Here is a 16,443-nt window from a genome sequence, read left to right as displayed (position 1 = left end):
CAGACTAAACAATCCCAGTTCTCTCAGCCTCTTCCCATAAGTCATGTATTCCAGTCCCCTAATCATTTTTGTTGCCCTCCACTGGACATCTTCCAATTTTTCCACATCCTTCTTGTAGTGTGGGGCCCAAAACTGGACACAGTACTCCAGATGAGGCCTCACCAATGTCGAATAGAGGGGAACGATCACGTCCTTCAATCTGCTGGCAATGCCCCTACTTATACAGCCCAAAATGCCATTGGCCTTCTTGGCAACAACGGCACACTGTTGACACATATCCAGCTTCTCATCCACTGTAACCCCTAGGTCCTTTTCTGCAGAACTGCTGCCGAGCCATTCGGTCCCTAGTCTGTAGCGGTGCATTGGATTCTTCCGTCCTAAGTGCAGGACTCTGCACTTGTCCTTGTTGAACCTCATCAGATTTTTTTTGGCCCAATCCTCTAATTTGTCTAGGGCCCTCTGTATCCTATCCCTACCCTTCAGCATATCTACCTCTCCTCCCAGTTTAGTGTCATCTGCAAACTTGCTGAGGGTGCAATCCACACCATCCTCCAGATCATTTATGAAGATACTGAACAAAACTGGCCCCAGGACCGACCCTTGGGGCACTCCACTTGATACCGGCTGCCAACTAGACATGGAGCCATTGATCACTACCCATTCAGCCCGACAATCTAGCCAGCTTTCTATCCACCTTATAGTCCATTCATCCAGCCCATACTTCTTTAACTTCCTGGCAAGAATACTGTGGGAGACCATGTCAAAAGCTTTGCTAAAGTCAAGGAATAACACTCATCCACAGAGCCAGTTATCTCATCATAGAAGGCAATTAGATTAGTCAGGCATGACTTGCCCTTGGTGAATCCATGCTGACTGTTCCTGATCACTTTCCTCTCCTCTAAGTGCTTCAGAATTGATTCCTTGAGGACCTGCTCCATGATTTTTCCAGGGACTGAGGGGAGGCTGACTGGCCTGTAGTTCCCCGGATCCTCCTTCTTCCCTTTTTTAAAGATGGGCACCACATTAGCCTTTTTCTCCCGATCGCCATGAGTTTTCAAAGATAATGGCCAATGGCTCTGCAATCACATCCGCCAACTCCTTTAGCACTCTTGGATGCAGCGCATCCGGCCCCATGGACTTGTGCTCGTCCAGCTTTTCTAAATAGTCCCGAATCACTTCTTTCTCCACAGAGGGCTGGTCGCCTCCTCCCCATGCTGTGCTGCCCAGTGCAGTAGTCTGGGAGTTGACCTTGTTCGTGAAGACAGAGGCAAAAAAAGCATTGAGTACATTAGCTTTTTCCACATCCTCTGTCACTAGGTTGCCTCCCTCATTCAGTAAGGGGCCCACACTTTCCTTGACTTTCTTCTTGTTGTTAACATACCTGAAGAAACCTTTCTTGTTAGTCTTAACATCTCTTGCTAGCTGCAACTCCAGGTGTGATTTGGCCTTCCTGATTTCACTCCTGCATGCCCGAGCAATATTTTTATACTCTTCCCTGATCATTTGTCCAATCTTCCACTTCTTGTAAGCTTCTTTTTTGTGTTTAAGATCAGCAAGGATTTCACTGTTAAGCCAAGCTGGTCGCCTGCCATATTTACTATTCTTTCTTCACATCGGGATGGTTTGTCCCTGTAACCTCAATAAGGATTCTTTAAAATACAGCCAGCTATCCTGGACTCCTTTCCCCTTCATGTTATTCTCCCAGGGGATCCTGCCCATCAGTTCCCTGAGTTTGTCAAAGTCTGCTTTTCTCAAGTCCAGGGTCCGTATTCTGCTGCTCTCCTTTCTTCCTTGTGTCAGGATCCTAAACTTGACCATCTCATGGTCACTGCCTCCCAGGTTCCCATCCACTTTTGCTTCCCCTACTAATTCTTCCCTGTTTGTGAGCAGCAGGTCAAGAGCAGCTCTGCCCCTAGTTGGTTCCTCCAGCACTTGCACCAGGAAATTGTCCATACACTTTCCAAAAACTTCCTGGATTGTCTGGCATCAAGAAGCAGAGTAAATTCTTCACTGCTGTGAATGCCTGTGTATGACTCTCCGTACCTCGCGGGAACACCCAGCATACCCCCATGTTCATCCTTAAATGATTTTGTGGTATCCCTTGCAAAAGTTTGTCATGTCAGGTGTCTTCGGAAGGCTCATGATGCACTGAACATTGTTGTTATAGTGATGTTATAGTAATTGTTGTTACAGTAATGTTATAGGTTGTAATTTCATGTATATAGTTATGAGGCTGAAAATGTGTCTTCATGGTTTAAAATAAGTCCAGGCAAAAACTCTCTAACAGCACCTCATCAAGGCATGTATGGGACAAACCCAGCCCAGCCTCACAGAAACAAAGGACGCTGGCCTCAGCAGCAACAAAAGGATTAGTTGGACTCAAGTGAGTCACCCCCCCTTCCTTTGGTCAGTTTGGGACTGCGATGAGGTAATGCTCACCTGACTCTGACGGGGAGGGGGCAAAGCCAAGAGGGAAGAAAGAACATGATAAAAGGGAGAGATGTTTGCCATGCTCTTCCTCCCTCTTCCACCTACATCTACAGACACCACCAACAGCAAGTGATTGAAGTGCTAGCGGATCAAAGGGGAGAGCCTGGCTGAAGGGCAACCAGCCAGACTCTGGTGAGAAGCATCTAAGTTTGTAAGGATACTGAAAGTGTTAAGATCAGCTTAGAATGCGTTTTGCTTTTATTTCATTTGACCAAATCTTACTTGTTATGTTTTGACTTATAATCACCTAAAATCTATCTTTGTAGTTAATAAATCTGTTTGTTTATTCTACCTGAAGCAGTGTGTTTGGTTTGAAGTGTGTCAGAGACTCCCCTTGGGATAACAAGCCTGGTCCATATCAATTTCTTTGTTAAACTGACAAACTCATATAAGCTTGCAGCATCCAACAGGCATAACTGGACACTGCAAGGTGGAGATTCCCAGGGTTGTGTCTGGGACCGGAGATATTGGCTAGTGTCATACAGTTGCAGAATCCAAGGAGCAGCTTACATGCTAGAGGCTCTGTGTGAACAGCCCAGGAGTGGGGGTTCTCAGAGCAGGGTAAGGCTGGCTCCCAAAGTCAAAGATTGGAGTGACCTAGCAGATCACTGGTCCAGATAATACCTTAGAGGAACATCACACTCTGGCATAGTTGGCACTGAGATCATATTTGGTCGATACGATGATGCTGAAGTTGACAGTGTAGTTTCTGGAACGGGACTCAACGGTGCCCATTCTTGCACTACGGTCAATTAGTGATGCTGTCCTAGGCACTAATTTGGAGGAGGAATGTTTGGTTCTCTCTTGCACTCTAGTCGACTCCCTTTCCCCCTGCTTTACAGAGTTTGCAGGGGTGGAGATCTTCCTCTGGTCAAATCTGGCATCAGTCCTTCGTATATGCCTTGCCCAAGCACTTGAAACAACTGTTGTGCAGGTTCCTCACAGGCATAGGCTTTGAAAGGAAGCACCTGGTTTGAAGCCTAGTGATCAGGGCACGACTCGGTACTGGCAACAGAACCCCAAAATGGGGAAAAACAATAAAAGCAAAATGTTTAAACTACTAAAACTTACAGTAACAACTAACAATAACTAGACCATGTACATAAAGGTTGAGAGAAAACTGCTCTAGCAATTGACAGGCATTCCAATGACTGTTACGGGTAGTAAGAAAAAAAAAACTAATCGGGGACCAGAGGTGGTTCTGCCCTTTATACCTGCATGCAGTGGTGTGCAGCAGTGGAGGGCGCTTGAGCCACCCAAGAGATACTGATGAGGGAAAAAGTTTCCTATGACCGTGCGCTGGGCACAGAGACACCAAGAGCAGAATGCACATGTGCAACCACTCAAAGAAGAATCTGTTCTCCATGTCTCATAATATATGACTAAAGAAATATCCAATGAAATTGAAAGGTGGCAAATCCAAAATTAATCAAAGGAAATAGTATTACACAACACTTAAGTAGACTGTGGAACTCATTACCAAGGACTTGTTGCTGAGGACAAGAACTAAACAAGATTCAAAGAGGGATTGGGACATTTATACAGACAAGAGCATCCAGATTTATTATAGTTAATGCTAACTAACAGAGTATGTTAGTAAAGGAGATGAAACTTCATGTTTTAGGGTTTACGCACATTTCTAACTATTATGGATTAGATTACACCTGCAGGGGGGCTGATTGCCTCATACCTGCATATTGTGAGGTTTATCACACATTCCTCTTACGTATACTGTGCTGGCAACTGTTGGAGGCAGAATACTGGACTAGATGAACCATGCATCTAATCCAGTATGATAATTCCTATGTTCCTGTGACACAGAAGACAGGTTTTTCCATGACTTTGTCTCCCAGCTTCTGAATCAGAAGTAGTCCACATTTTTGTTTTTGACTGATATAGAAAACTCTGTCTGTGGTATCCCCTATCTTGGAATATAGACTGCTGCAAATTGTTGTTCAGTTCTCATTTCCTTGGAGACAGTTCTGAATGTCGAGTTTCCGCATGAATATATTGAAAAGCTGAAAGCACTGCACTCCAATTTTTCACTCAATTAAGTCAGTCCAAAAGACTTCCATTCTCAACTGACAGTTGAGGGTGCTACTTTGTTACATAAGCTACAGCTGTGCAACTGTCACTCAGAGTGGAGAGACAAAGTGGATAAGGTAGTATCTTTCATTGGACCAACTTCTTTTGGTGAAGGATATAAGCTTTTGTGCTTACACAGAGCTCTTCTTCAGGTCTGAGAAACTAACTCAGAGTGGCAGTGGCAGTTGCGGGGGTCACTAGGCATCTTATGTCTTATCCCTTATCCACAGTGCTCCTCTTGTATTCCAGAGAGGAACCATTTTTCCCAACAGGAAAGTGTATCCATGTGCACCCACAAATTGGCCAGGCAGGCTTTCATAGTGATCCTGAATTCAGGAATTTCAGACAAAGATTTCCCTTTGGTCAGGTTTCTATACCTGCTCCATATCATGAACTGAAGGACTGAATAGGTCAAGTGAACTCACACTGATAGAAGAAGCAGGTGAAAAGGCCTCATGTAAATAATCACTCACTTAACTACATCTAAACAGGAGTCAAACTGTATCTGAATCCTAGGAGACCAAGGGCCTACCAAATTGTTGTAGTTGGATCTCAGTAGGGTCTGAAGTAGCTGCTTGATGTTTGTTGCTCTAAGAGAAGTAAGATACTCTGCGAGTGAACAGAGCCTGGCCCCAAGGTGTCAAATCTTGTGAATGGGATAAAAGAATCTTGTCCTAATTGTTCACAAACTCATGTTGTTAAAGAACCTCTCTCTCCGTGAGCCCAAAATCACCTTCTGTCTGCACTGAGATCCGATGGAGAGATCATACAAGTAGTGAAAAATGCAGATACCTCATCTTTGAAGGAGGCAATAATCATACCCCAAAAAGGTTGAAGAAGATTCTTGGAGCTGATGAAAGGCCAAAGAAACAGGTGAAAAGTAGGGCTGTCAAAAGATTAAAAAAATTAATCACAATTAATTGCACTGTGAAATAATAATAGAATACCATTTAAATATGTTGGGATGCTTTCTACATTTTCAAATATATTGATTTCAATTACCACACAGAATACAAAATGTACAGTGTTCTCTTTATATTTATTTTTTATTACAAATATTTGCATTGTAAAAAACAAAATAAATAGTATTTTTCAATTCACCTAATACAAGTACTGTAGTGAAATCTCTTTATCATTAAAGTTGAACTTACAAATGTAGAATTATGTATATAAAAACTGCATCAAAAAATAAAACAATGTAAAACTTTAGACCTACAAGTCCACTCAGTCCTACTTCTTGTTCAGCCATTTGCTAAGACAAACAAGTTTGTTTACGCATTTGCAGGAGATAATGCTACCCGCGTCTTGTTTACAATGTCACCTGAAATTGAGAATAGGCGTTCACACGTAACTGTTGTAGCTGGCGTTGCAAGAAGTGCTAAAGATTCATATGTCCCTTCATGTTTCAACTACCATTCCAGAGGATGTGCTGATGATGGGTTCTGCTCGATAATAATCCAAAACAGTGCGGACTGACAGACATTCATTTTCACCATCTGAGTCAAATGCCACCAGTAGAAGGAGGATTTTCTTTTTTGTTGGTTTGGGTTCTGTAGTTTCCACACTGAAGTGTTGCTCTTTTAAGACTTCTGAAAGCATGTTGCACACCTTGTCTCTCTCAGATTTTGGAAGGTACTTCAGATTCTTAAACCTTGGGTTGAGTGCTGTAGCTATCTTTAGAAATCTCACATTGGTACCTTCTTTGCATTTTGTCAAATCTGCAGTGAAAGTGTTCTTAAAACGAACAACATATGCTGGGTCATCATCTGAGACTGCTATAACACGACATATATGGCAGAATGCGGGTAAAAGAGCAGGAGCCATACAGTTCTCCCCGAAGGAGTTCAGTCACAAATTTAATTAATGCATTTTTTTTAATGAGCATCATCAGTACGGAAGCATGTCCTCTGGAACGGTGGTCAAAGTATGAAGGGGCATACGAATGTTTAGCATATCTGGCATGTAAATACCTTGCAACACTGACTACAAAGTGCCATGTGAATGCCTATTCTCACTTTCAGGTGACATTGTAAATAAGAAGCGGGGCAGCATTATCTCCCGTAAATGTAAACAAACTTGTTTGTCTTAGCAATTGGCTGAACAAGACGTCGGACTGAGTGGACTTCTGGCTCAAGTTTTACATTGTTTTGTTTTTGAGTGCAGTTATGTAACAAACAAAAAATCTATATTTGTAAGTTACACTTTCATGATAAAGAGATTGCAGTACAGTACTTGTACGACATGAACTGAAAAATACAATTTCTCTTGTTTATCATTTTTACAGTGCAAATATTTGTAATAAAAAATACAAAGTGAGTACTGTACTCTTTGTATTCTGTTGTAATTGAAATCAATATATTTGAAAATGTAGAAAAACATCAAAAATATTTATTAAATTATATCGATATTCTATTGTTTAACACTGCGATTAAAACTGATTAATCGTGATTAATTTTTTTAAATCACAATTAATTTTTTTTAGTTAATCACGTGAGTTAACTGTGATTAATTGACAGCCCTAGTGAAAAGGCCTCATGTGAAGAAGGCTGTACATTAAAAAAAAAGGGTGATTCCTATTCCAGCCACAGGCATCAAATGTCATCCCACAGAGCTGTTCACTTAGCAGGGCTGAACAATTGTGCCATCTCCAGAGAGGGACCAACAAAAGCTGCTGCACCCACTAATGAGATAGCCCATGCTAATAGTTCAGGCGGTATATCTTGCAGCTGGAGGAAGACACTGGCAGACAAGTTGCATTTGCCTACTCCTAACTGGTCCACCATTGAGGTAGATCAGTCTGTGTCCTCAGAGGTGGAAGGGTGAAGAGAGATGACAGAAAAAGCGGGAAACAGACTGTCTCCAAGATCTGAGTCTGACGATTCTCTCAACAAACTAGGCAGAAACAGCAGAGTGAGGTGCTTCTACCAAATGGAGGCAAAACACTGGACTTTTGGCAGAGTTCCAAGCTATCGATCTATAGGGAGCACTTTGGTGCCAAAATCTCTCCAGTGCCTCCATGAGTGCCTGTGAGTATTGTTACCTAGTAGTCTGTTCCAGTGCCTGTGCCTGTGAATAAATATTTTTAAAAACCAAGGAAGGAATCCTGAAAGTTAAAATATACCTAGGCAGCCCACTGCCAAGTTCAAGAGAGTCCCTTCTACAGGTGAAAAAATACCTGCCATTAGGTGTATCTTCCCGGCAATACCAAGGTAAGGTTCTGGGGAATTTTAAGAATTTTATAACCAAAAAGCTAGAGAGTACTCCATTATCACTGAAAAGCCTTGTAGTAGCTAAATAGAATTATAATCAGAATCTTTTCTATATTAAGCCTGCAAATATCAGGAGCAACTGAGTTCTTCACTAGCCTTTTTATTATTGATAAACAGTACCTACATTGGACAAAAATTCTTTTTAATTTCTGGCACAAGAAAACTAAAATGAGATTATGACAATTCAGAAAGTGAAGGAAAATTTTTAAGCAAATGACAAGTCTACTGATGCAATAATAAATAAATTGTATTCCTATAAACTCTCACTATTATTATTGAAAATAACAAGGATGAAAACCACCAATGTAATAACAGACCCCCAAGGTTATACTCCTGTAAAATGAGAGCATTAAACAGGTATGCATGGTTTCTTAAGTACAATATTTATTTGTAATAAACTGTCAATCAATTTTCTACTTAATAATTGTAAAATGTAATTTACTGTGTTTCTCATTTTTGCTATGCCTTTTTTCTGTTCCTGAGTTCACTTTTTCTTATCTTTCCTATAATAGATTTTGATGTAATTTTTCCTGCATAGTTTACAGTTGTGTTTCTTCTTTTCTTACTTTCTCTTTCTTGCACTGCACTCACTGTGTGCTCTATCTGAGCCTCCATCATTTGATTTTTTTTTTAATAGTTTCAACGGATAATATCTATGGTTATTTTTAAGCATTTTTCTTTTATCAATATAAATTTTCACAGTTGCAGGAAATTATGGAGAGATCAGAAAAGGGAAGATCAGGATTGTTTAATAACAATAGACTTTGAGATTCAAAAAGTTAAAGCTTCATAACTATTACAACACAAATTGTTAATATCAGATATCAAAATATACAAAGTAAATATCCTTAGATCAAACTCTAAGTTCACAAGCAGCATTTTTCTTACTTTGCCTAGATGTAAATTTCTATTATCAATGGAAATATTTTTTCATTTGTGTGTGGTTGGTAAAATTGATGTTTACCAACATTTACTGATTAAAATCTAATCCTTCCAAGCCTGTCTATATTTTTGCCTTTCCAACTTCATTCCATTAAATGTCTTTCTACTGTGTAATTTTTCCAAGTTATGCAATCAATTTTTCTCACCTTCCCAGCCTTTCATGCATACAGTTAGTCAAATGTTCCAGACACACGAGAGCCATAGAATTAAACTAGGACAAGGGACCCCAATGTCCAGAGGCAATTCCCAAGAATACTTACTGGTGGTCAGCAGAAAGCTGCCTGGAAAGCTGGCTGCCAGCTCTCCTCCTGGTTTTCAGATGTTAAATTGCATCAAAAGACAGCTAGAAATACACTAAACACTTTCTTAATAGTACTTTTCCTTACATTATTGCTGTAGAAGCCACAGGGATGTAATGTGATCATGAATAGCAGTAAGTTCATCCATAAGACATCTCTCTCCATCATATGAAAAAGTTTGACAATTTCTGAACTAAGTAAACTAGACCGTAAATTTGAATCAAGTTTAAAACTTAAAAAACAACAAATAAATACTTAGGAGTTTTGTTATGCTAGCGAATTCTAAACTAGGTATATGTTTAAAAAACCTTTCAGTTCTCACCACAACTTCAGAAGTGGATTGAAGATGCTGCATCTCAGTTCTGGGAACTTTCTCACACAGCATATGGAGCTTTAGTTTTTCGAACAATACCTATATTAACAAAAAATATATATTTCAAGGTGATGAAAACGTTTGAAAATTGAAACATAATGGAGCATTACTATTGTGTATCTGGCCTTAAACTCTATAGAAAACAAAAAGCATTCTGTAGCAAAGAGGGAACAAATTGGGTAAAAATTGTTAGATATTTGTAAAATTGTTGTATTTATCAAAATCAAACAGATCTTTAATTTTAAAGATGCCTAAAACAGATGAGTCAAATATATTGCTATTGCTATGACTTGGGTGAAACCTTGTTATGGATTGAGTTAAAACCCCATTGAGATTGACAGATATGAACTCACCCTTCAGTTAACATGACAGCAAGCATAAGCCCCCATCTAAGACAAATGGTGTTTGGTGACCCTGCATAGGAACTTTCAGCTAAATATTTTTTTGGGATGTGTGGTTGTGTGTGAAGGCAGATCACACAGAAACAGAGAACAGACAAGAACAGAGAGAGAGGAACAGATAAGAAAGCCAGTTTGGAGGTTGGAAGCATGGTGTGACGCTGGAAAAAGCTAGTGAAAGAGCTTTTGATCTGGTGTTGGCTAACGAGGCTTAGGGACTTAAGCTAAGAAATTGCTCCATTTGTTCTTGGTTCCTTCTGCATTCAGAGTCACAGGACTTTGTACATTCCTTGTAAGAAATAAACAAGACTTCATCAAAGAAAATACCAGTCTCCATCAATTTCTTCTTCCAGTTGGAACATCCCCAGGACCCCAAACTTTGCTCAAGTCAAAAAGGGGCAACGCTATGTTTGTGAGAAAGCTGATGACATATCCTCCATCATCATCATAAAATGACATAACTAGTACAATAAGGACAAGATTTCCAAAGTTGTGAGCATTACTGCTTTATAATCCGTCTCCATGAATATTTTATAGTGTTAATAATTTAAAGAAAGGTAGCAATCTAAACAGTACCTCTCTCAGCTGACTACTGCTGGTCAATAGGAATTGTTGTCCAGCAGCTCGATGGGCTTCCTGCTCAAGCTCTTTCAATCGCAACTATAAAATTGGTACATCATAATTATTCCACTTGCACTACTTTGTTCAATTTAGAGTTACAGTCTAATTTAACAAGCATTCAGGACTATTTTACTTACTTGCAATTTGATCACTGTATGTGTCACCATTTTTGGCTATGTTTGGTTTGAGAACGTAATTTATTAATGATTTGGAAAGGGGCTGAGTAATGAGTAGTGACTAGCAAACTTTGCAGTGGACCAAGTTATTTAGGTTAGTCAGGACCAGAAAGGACTGTGAAGAACGTTAGAGATCTACACCATCTAGGTGAATGGGCAACATGATAGCAAATTAAGTTCAGTGTTGATAAATGCAAAGGAATGCAAATTGGAGGGCAAAATTAAAACTACTCATGCACTTTACAAATTTCTAAATTAATTGTATCAGCTCAGGAAAGGGACCTAGGCATTATTATGTGGACTGCTCAGTGAAGACCTCTGCTGAATGAGCAGTTGCAGTCAAAAAAGCAAATAAGATTTTTGGATGCATAAGAAATAAGATGGAGAATAATACAGAAAATATTACAATTCCATTATATGAATCAATGGTGTGGCCGAATCCACAATACTCTGTTGCAGCACTTACCACCTCATCTAAAAAAAGATATTACAGAATTGGAACATGCTCACAGAAGGGCAATAAGAATGATAAATGGCATGCAAAAACTCTCATATGAAGAAACTGAAAAAAACCTTCAACTGTTTACCTAAAAAGAAGACAAATGGGAGGGGATGAGATAAAAGTATATGAAATAATGAATAGTATAAAGAAGGTAGATCAGGAACTTCTCTTCTCTGTCTCACAACACAAGAACAAGGGACATTCTATTAAATTAAAAGTGTAGAAAATTCAAAATTGATAAAAATACTTTTTTCATACATTGTGCAATAAGACTGTGGAACTCATTGCCACAGAACATTGCTGAGGCCAAAAAATTAGCAACATTCAAAAAGGGACTGGATATTTATATGGATAACAAGAATATCCAGAGATATAATTACTGATGAAAAATTGTAAGTGATATTGAATCTCATGCTGCAGGTCTTAAGCTAATCTCTATAAAACAGGATGAACCCTAATATGGAGGCAAACTGAAAAATAGTTTACCTGGTAACAGAAACAAAATTATCACTTTCTCTTCTGATTCATCACAAGGGAGTAATGCCTGTGGACTTTGGAGGTGATTTTATGTTGTTTCTGAAGGCTTCAGGACTAATCTCCACCCTTCAACTCAGGCCACAGAAAAGTTCTTACAAAGCTGTAAAAACTCTTCAACCACCAATCACTAGCATTAAAACAACAACTTTAAATTATATTGCCTAACCTTAAGGCCAAAAAAAAAATGTTTAAGTCTCTGTGATGAGGTGTTCACCCCACATTTGCCCTGAAAGGGTTAATGCAGACTGAGAAGGGAGCTATTTAACCCAACAGGCCATAGCTAGGAGGAATCAGGTGGCTAAGCAATCCCCTGACCGAATGAGGAAGCCCAGCTGAGGGGAAACGAGCTGGGCGGGGATAATAAAGACAGGAAATTGGCAGCAGAGGGGCACTGCTGGGAATGTCTACAGTCACTCCCTGGGAGAAGGGAGGTGCATTTGGGCTGGCAAACCCAGAGGAGGGAAACCAGGAAGGTAGGACAGGGCTCAGGGAAATGTCAAAGTCTAGAAGGGAACAGGCCTTGACTGCTGGCTAGAGGGTCACTGAGCCGGAAACCAGAGTAGAGGGCAGGCCTGGGTTTCCCTGCTAGCCACTGAGGAAGTGGCACTGAGATAGTGAATGTTAAGACTGCCTAGGACTGCTAGCAGGGAAAAACTGTGATACTCTGCAAGGGGAACCAACTTAGTGACCTGGCCAGAAGGCTGAATCACAAAGATGCTGCAGCAGCTAGTGGGATGAGAGAGGGGCCGCAGATCCGTGGAGAGATGGCATGCAATTGCAGGAAGGGACATTGACCTGGTGAGCTATTCCCCAGAACAATCAGGAGACGCTGCCTTCTTGACAGTGAGTGGATCACCCCGTCACAGTCCCCCTTTGGAGAAAAATTCTAATTTGTATTCCAGTCATTTAGACTATCCGGATGGGTTGAATGAGGAGAAAAGCTGCAAACAGAAAGACAATTATCAGAAAAGAATTTTTTGTTTCTGCTGCACAGCTTCTGTCCTTATCCATATAACAAGATTCTAGGATTGTCACTGTTTGTCAAGCATCATTGAGGGCTCTTTTTGTTCAGATATCACCAGGTTCAATCATCACTAGGTTTCACAGTCTGTTACCAAGCAATTTGTAAGTTCTCAGCCATTTTGACTTTACATATTACACTTGTGCAGTGTACAGCTATAGTAAGGCATGTATCTATGCTATGCCAAGAGTCCCAAACCATTGTGATATCACAGCTTAACTCAACCAATCACCATTCTAACTCTATAGCCAATTAGCATGCAACAATTTCATTGTATGAGGGAGACTGCACAGATGGTGGATTACTTGGCCAACTGCCTCATCCACGTGCTCAACTGTTACTCAGCCAAATCAACATAACTATCCATATACAACCAGCACATACAGTAACCCCAAACATCACTCTGAAGCCTAGAATTTCTGTTGGAAACAGCTGCAAGCATGGCGAGTTCCTTTTGTTTAGAATATCACCAGGTTCAATCATCACTTTGATTCGGTGTCCATCTTTTAAGTTTTCAGCCACTTTTGGCTTTTTTCCCCACACATACAACTTACGAATTACACCTGTGTGACAGCACGGGCCTTCAGCTACTAGTTCATCACATATGGAAAGTAAAGAGCAGTGATTCACAGAAGTAGGAGAGGAAAGGATAAAGCAGAATTTTAATTATTATTAAACAGTAGAACAATAGGAATAGAAGTTCCACCTCCCATATAGTAAATGCTTCATAATTTAAATAATTATTTGAGAACCAAGCCAACAGCACCTTCCTACCAAAGGATGCCGCGGCAGAGGAATGGAAATCTACTTTGCCAATCTTCCTCAGATGTGGCTTAGCCTCCTTCTTCTGACAGTGATACCAGGAGCCTTGAAGAAGTCATCCTGAGTCCCTTGGTATATGGTTTCACATATCTTAACATCTTGCCTGCAGCAACCTTGAGGTCTTAACACCTTTCTACTTTGGAGTGAATGAGACAAACAGGATACAATTGGTATGTGTACTCTGTATGCATGAGATGTATCTTTAGAGGTCTCGGAATGCCCATTTATGCCACAGCCTTCCAAAGGAAGGCCAAGGATTAGAAAATGGTTCCCTAAACTGATACAATTATCTCTGGTGATACATGAGTTTGATGTTCCATCAAATCACTTCACAACCATATTTTAAGAAGCTTGTAAGTGAACAAATTAAGTTTGGGAATCACTGGATTAGAGCAAAATGGTGGAAGAACTATTTCCCAGGAATTGCAGAAAAAGAATTTACCATGGGCAGAATGATTTCTGGAGCTATAACAACTTTTTCCTCACAACAGCAGCAATGTACTTCTTTTATAGACAGAAGAACTAATGCCAAAACCTGTCTTTTGAAGGCAATGGTAACTAGAGAAATCAGCCACAGTTTTATTTAATTTGTCATTTTGATTAATCTTGACATTTAATTATACTCAATTCAATGCCTAACTAAAGAATGCTCCTAAGGCTGTTACCCACTTTTCTGTGATACTTGGTTTTAGGACTCCAAGCAACCATCTTGGAGCAACTCTACTGTAGATAAGATTTCCAGAACTTTATTGTTATTATTTCTTTCTATTATGATAGCATCTAGAGGTCAGGGCTGGGCTGCATTGTGCAGGGAACTGTACAAAACACAGTTCTTGCCCCCAGAGATTTTCCCTTCACATCAGAAATGTAATCTGAGCAGATGAATGAAATTTCTTGGTTGAGTCGACTGGATACCAAAATGTGGCAATGAGGATAATGGAGAATCCCCATTGAACAACACTTCTCTTCCAATGCCCAGGCTGTAACAGTAGGTGGCCCAGATCCAGATGAAGGAGTCTGCTTTAAGAGGTCTGACCTCTGCGGATGCAATGGAGGTTCCTGGGCTATCAAGTCCAAACAAGTGCCTTGTGAGCCAATGTAGAACTAGGAGGACGACTTCAGCTCTCTCTTTTTTAAAGACACAGATACCGAAAAGAGGAAAAAGCAGATTTTTTTCTGCCCAGAACATTATTTCCATTGCTACAGAGAAGCTTTGACTCCTGATTATTCCCTGGTTTTGGAAGGAATATAAATACTCATGCTTCAGATCATAAGCAAACCTCTTATTGGACTAAATTTCCCCTCTGGGATATTCTCTAACTTCCTTCTGTAGGGTTTCTTGCATCTGGTACTGACCAGTGTCATAGGCAGGATACCGGACTCAATGGATCATTGGTCCGATCCTGTGTGGCCATTCGTACGTTTTTGATCGGACACAACACTGACAGAATTACGTGAATTAAAAGGATGTGTACTCAAAGATTTTGGAAGTTTGTCTTGCAGGTATGCTGCCCAGCCTGCAAGGCTTGTCCCTGCAAGAGTCTAGAGTGAAAACCAATGGTCTTTCAACATGTTTGTAACTACTGCTCACAAAGGGACATTTGGATATGACCTGGGAATTATGCTGTCATGGGGTGATATTGACCCTTTAAGAGGGAACAGGGCCAGTGCGCTCATGCCTTACCTGCACGCTCCAGTTTGGCCAATTGGACTTAAAATAGCGCTCTAGAAAAGAAGACCTAGTGAGTCAGGGCTGCCTAGAAGGAGGAGACTGAGTAGGAAATGAGCACTGGTAGAGACTGTATGTTGTTACTGGGTGGAGACTGAATGCAGAAGAGCAGCAAGAGGAGCTTGCTGTCTGGTGTCTCCATCCCAGAGAGCCTGGGCTGAAGGGCCAGGGAGCAGCACAGGGAGCTGCCCACTTGCTCTAAGCTGGAGCCAAGGGCCAGAGAAGGCTGAAGGCAGGGGAGCAGCAGAAGGGTTTACCCACTGACATCTCCAGGGCCAGACAGCTGAACCTAGAGGAACAGTGAGAGGGCTGTGGAAGTGTCCCAGCAGGGAGGCTGTGGGGGTTCCTGTGGGGAAGAGCAGGGTTGCAGTCTAGCTTAGAGGCTGAGGTGGCTGCCCAAGGCCAGAGGGACAGAAGAAGGCTGACAGTCCAGATATGGCCAAAGGTACTGGTGTATGGATGTGGGTCATAAAAGGCTGAGATGTCAGGTGAACTTAATGACTATTTGCACTGGAAGTGAGAAACTGATTTTGTGTTAGGACTTTTGTTACGGACCAGTTTTCACAAAGGTTCTTTTTATAATAAATTAGCCCCAAGGAGCGGTATTCTTGATAGAGAAGAGATTGCATATGAAGTTACTGCACTACTTGAGAGCAGAAATTGATGCAGGGAACCACTGAGGCATCCTCAGCCATGAGCGGGGCTCAGGAGACGACTGACCCTGTTACAGATGCTTAATTTTGCATTGCATCGCATCATGTGAGTGATTCCATATCCTCAGAAGGAATTTCTGGAGGCACATTTTGTGAAATTCCATGCATGGCACCAACAATCCTAGCCACTGGCAATAACTGTCTATGAATGACCACCGACAGGAAATGACTGATACAATAAAGTTTTGGCTCTTTGCAAATCTTTACTGTGGTGATAAAATTATGGCCAGAGTCATGCCTATTTTTACCCCTGCATGAGCAGTTCTCTGTAATGGATTTAAAAAATTCTTCTTGATTTTAGGTTTCAGAGTAACAGCCGTGTTAGTCTGTATTCGTAAAAAGAAAAGGAGTACTTGTGGCACCTCAGAGACTAACCAGTTTATTTGAGCATGAGCTTTCGTGAGCTACAGCTCACTTCATCGGATGCATAGCATATCGTGGAAACTGCAGAAGACATTATATACAC

The 16,443-nt window shown here is 40.8% G+C and overlaps 1 protein-coding gene across 1 annotated transcript in view; it reads right to left on the bottom strand.

The window, feature by feature from the left end:
• The window catches only part of POLN (DNA polymerase nu), a 202,798-nt gene that overhangs the window by 97,736 nt on the left and 88,619 nt on the right, over window positions 1–16,443 (bottom strand). The window contains exons 10-11 of the mRNA XM_037898583.2: window positions 10,433–10,516; window positions 9,408–9,497 (exon numbers count right to left, since the gene is read on the bottom strand). Of these exons, the coding sequence (XP_037754511.1) occupies window positions 9,408–9,497; window positions 10,433–10,516 (174 nt within the window). The remainder of the gene's footprint in view (window positions 1–9,407; window positions 9,498–10,432; window positions 10,517–16,443) is intronic.

Source organism: Chelonia mydas, chromosome 4 (assembly GCF_015237465.2).
Source record: "Chelonia mydas isolate rCheMyd1 chromosome 4, rCheMyd1.pri.v2, whole genome shotgun sequence".
Lineage (NCBI taxonomy): Eukaryota > Metazoa > Chordata > Testudines > Cheloniidae > Chelonia > Chelonia mydas.
The sequence above is the reverse complement of the archived record's forward strand: the minus strand, read 5'-3'. Positions and strand labels throughout refer to the sequence as shown.